Raw genomic sequence first — 4,082 nt, forward strand, 5'->3', positions numbered from 1 at the left:
CTGTTAAACATAGCTATAAAAAAGATATTTTTATTAGACACATTCACAAAGATACTTCTATTAAATACAGTTATAAATAAGAGTTAGCAGAAGTTGACAGAAATGTTATTGGTAACGTAACGGCCCTAAAAAAAATATAGTTGTTGCCAATTGTTCCTTGAGAAGTACTGAAGCCACCACGTTAAGTAAGTTGGTTGCAAACACAAACACAAAGTCACAAAAACACACACACACATAACAAAACAAAACCCATTCATTCATTGATTCACAGCCCCAAATTCTCGACAATTTCTTTCCCCTTCTTATCTCTTCTATATAACCACGCATTCCGCTCACCACACTTTCCATCCACCAAACTCCAAAGCTCGAAACTTTCCATCCCTCTGCATGTTGGGTACCTCTCAAATTCTCAGCTTTCATTCATTCGCATAACAAATTCTCGGAGAGGGTGTTAACCCTGTGGTAGAAGAGTTGCAGACATCACGGCTATTCACGGAGCATCTCGGGTTCTCTTTCATGTCCGAACTGTACGACGCAAGGGTTGCGTAGTTGTTACATCCAACCCTTCGCCGCACGGTGGGCGTGGTGCTCTGCCTTCTGAAGGTGGTAGCCCCTCCGACCTCCTCTTCCTCGCTGGTGGCGGCTCTTCTTCTTCCTCCTCCTTCTTCTAGTTTAGTTGCTTAGAGTAGTTGCTTCTTTCTTTCTGCTACTTTTTCTTCTTTTCTTAAGCCTCTGCTAAGTTAACTTAAGCTGCAAATATAGTGAGATCTTTGTGTTCTTCTTCTTCTTGTTCTTGTTTGCTTTGTTTGGGGTGTTTTTTGTGAGTGAGAGAAAAGAAAAAAAAAAAAAAAGAAGAGAAGATGTTGAGAATTAAGAGGGTTCCTACTGTTGTTTCTAATTATCAAAAAGAGGAGGGTGGAGAGGCTACTCGCCCTGTTGGAGGATGCGGTCGTAACTGCCTCAAAAGCTGCTGCATTCAAGGTACTTGGAACTTGGAATTCTTCTATCATGCCTTCTTTTTGTTATTATTGTTTTATGTTTGTGGTACATGAATATAACATGTATTATTTTCTTTCTGGTTACTTGGTTAGAGTATATAACTTATGTTGTGTGTTTGGATCAGCTTAATATTATTTAAAGTAACTTATAATTTTGAAAAAAAAAAGTGCTTGTGATTTATTTAAAGCAACTTATAATTTCCTATGGGCTATGTTTGTGTTTGTGATTGATTTGTGTTTTCTGGTTTTGAGCAGAGGCAAAGCTTCCTTTGTATGCCTTCAAAAGGCTTGAGAAAGCTAAAGGGAAGGACTTGGCACTCCAAGAATGTGGGGAGCCACCTGTGTCCTTCTTGGATTCACTAATTCTTGGGGAGGTAATGGTGGAACTCTGAATTTCAGATCATGAAAAACTATTTACAATTACAAGTCTTCTTATGTAATTTAGTTCTTCAAGTTTCGTTTTTTGTTAAGATTTTTCCTATTTTTAAAGTCTTAGCATTTAGCAGCTTGTTTTTGTTCATTGAAATTTGGAAGTCATTTGATGGCAGTGGGAAGAACGTATGCAAAGAGGGCTTTTCCGGTATGATGTTACTGCCTGCGAAACCAAGGTCCAGATTGTTTCTTCCTTCTCTTAATTTATCTCTTATTTTGGGATCTGATGTTACCTGTTAGTCTTTTTAAGCTTCGAGAATTTAGAGTTTTAGATGCATAGATATGTATATGGGATTGGTTTTCATGTGTTCTGTGATTTTTCTGTATAGGTGATTCCGGGCGAGTACGGCTTCATTGCACAGCTGAACGAGGGACGCCACCTCAAGAAGAGGCCGACTGAGTTCCGTGTCGACAAGGTCCTGCAGCCTTTTGATCAGAACAAGTTCAACTTCACTAAAGTTGGCCAGGAAGAGCTCCTCTTCCAATTCGAGTCCAGCGACGATGGGGAAGTCCAGTTCTTTCCAAATGCTCCAATTGATGTTGACAATTCTCCTAGCCTTGTTGCTATCAATGTATGTTTTCTTAACCTATGCTCAATTTATGTCTTTGATGGTTAATTAAACTATATATATATGATAGACACTTTATATATGTGATGGTCTTTCTTAACAGGTGAGTCCTATTGAGTATGGGCATGTGCTACTGATTCCCCGGATTTTCGAGTGCTTGCCGCAAAGGATTGATCACGAGAGCTTCTTGCTTGCACTTCACATGGCAGCAGAAGCTGGAAATCCATATTTCCGTCTGGGTTACAACAGCTTGGGCGCTTTCGCCACTATTAACCATCTTCATTTCCAGGTAACGGTTACTTATCGTCATAAGATTAGCATGACACCTTAGTAGTTATGTAGATTTGTTTACTGGAGATTACATATTCTGTCAGTATTGAATTGCAATTTGGTTTTTATTTTGAATTGTGCAGGCTTATTACTTGGCTGCACCCTTTCCAATTGAGAAGGCTCCAACCAAGAAAATTGCCAAATCGAACGCTGGCGTGAAGATCTCTGAACTCCTGAAGTATCCTGTTAGAGGTCTCGTCTTTGAGGGTGGTGATACACTGGAAGATTTGGCAAACATTGTTTCGGATGCTTGCATTTGCCTTCAGAACAACAACATACCTTACAATGTTCTTATTGCTGATTCTGGAAAACAAGTCTTTCTGTTGCCACAGGTACAAATCTTTCTCGATAATCACTCATCTTTCGAAAAAATATCCAAAATTTTCAGATTATTGATGCGATTAGACGAACAGTGTTATGCAGAGAAACAAGCTCTTGGAGAAGTGGATGCTGAGCTTCTTGACACTCAAGTGAACCCTGCCGTGTGGGAGATTAGCGGCCACATGGTTCTGAAGAGGAAGAAGGATTACGAAGAGGCATCCGAAGCCAATGCTTGGAGGCTTCTCGCAGAGGTCTCGCTTTCTGAGGCGAGGTTTGAAGAGGTCAATGCTCTTATCTTTGAAGCCATTGCCTCTTTTGAGTTGGAAGTCAAGGCTGAAACCTCCGAGGAGGAAGTCAATGCAGCGAAATCAAAGGCTCGTCCTGCCAAGGCCATGGTAGCTGGTACACAAGAATGCCTTGTTCTTCAGTAACAAGGTTTTCATTATTCATGTCAACAACAAACATTGCTACAATCATTCTTCTACCTTCTAGGTAGAAGCTACTTTTAAGTTTCATTATGTTGTGCCTTAATGAACCAAATAAGCAAGTATGCTATGTATGCAGGTTCTTGCTTTTATGTGGCTTTGTGTTGCTTTGTTATGCTTTGCGCCGTCTTTTGACTTCGTAATATGTAATAACTACTCTCATGTAGCCGTTTGATCCATGTAGTCGACCCTATCTACCTAGTGGGATAAGGCGATGTTGTTTCTGTAATAACTGCTCTCATGAGCTGAATGTTGACTTGTAAGTGCTCGTTGTGTAATGAAATTGCTTGACATGATGTATGAATATACCTAATTCTTCATTTCTTTGCCAGAAACCTGCCACATTTAGTTATAAAGCATGTATATATTGAGTATGTGCTGTATTTTTAGGACCATATTAGTGATTGTTCTTCTTTAGAATCTGGTTTGAGATGATGCCAGTTTTTCATTTTTCTTGATCTATTATTGTCATTTGATATTGCTGTTAAGTTCTAACATCAAGTTATGATCCTTCTAACACGTTTATGTGCTATCATCAAGTTATCAATTTGATCACATTTTGAGAATTATCCATATTATTAATTTATTATCATTTTTTCCCTTTTTGATCTCTCTGTAAATTTAGTTCTGATCCTTTGAAGTCCATCCACAAAAATGCTTCAACTATGGATTCTCAAGCACTGATATTATTCAAAGTTTAGGGTTTACAATCAAATTTGCATCTTTATAAAATAGAATTTAATTTTGATGCACTGTCAGTGTAAAGTAGTTTTACACATGTATTCAATTAACGGATGTGATTATATGACTTTGTAAAACGCTTTTATTACACCTAAAATATGTAAGACTTGAATCAACTTTCATTGGCTATTACACCTAAAAAGAGTAGGGGTGAGCACGGGTAGCGGGTACCCGATTACCCATCCGAATCCGAACCAAACTAATTA

General features: G+C 38.6%; 1 protein-coding gene across 1 annotated transcript; it reads left to right on the forward strand.

Annotated features, from left to right (window-relative positions):
• Positions 216-3,458, forward strand: LOC107608900 (GDP-L-galactose phosphorylase 1). The gene is made up of 7 exons (XM_016310675.2): positions 216-981; positions 1,254-1,372; positions 1,547-1,606; positions 1,760-2,002; positions 2,103-2,288; positions 2,413-2,661; positions 2,743-3,458. Exons 1-7 carry the CDS (start codon positions 861-863, stop codon positions 3,079-3,081), a joined length of 1,317 nt encoding a protein of 438 aa, XP_016166161.1. The 5' UTR covers positions 216-860; the 3' UTR covers positions 3,082-3,458.

The sequence above is a fragment of the Arachis ipaensis genome, chromosome B07 (genome assembly GCF_000816755.2).
Source record: "Arachis ipaensis cultivar K30076 chromosome B07, Araip1.1, whole genome shotgun sequence".
Lineage (NCBI taxonomy): Eukaryota > Viridiplantae > Streptophyta > Magnoliopsida > Fabales > Fabaceae > Arachis > Arachis ipaensis.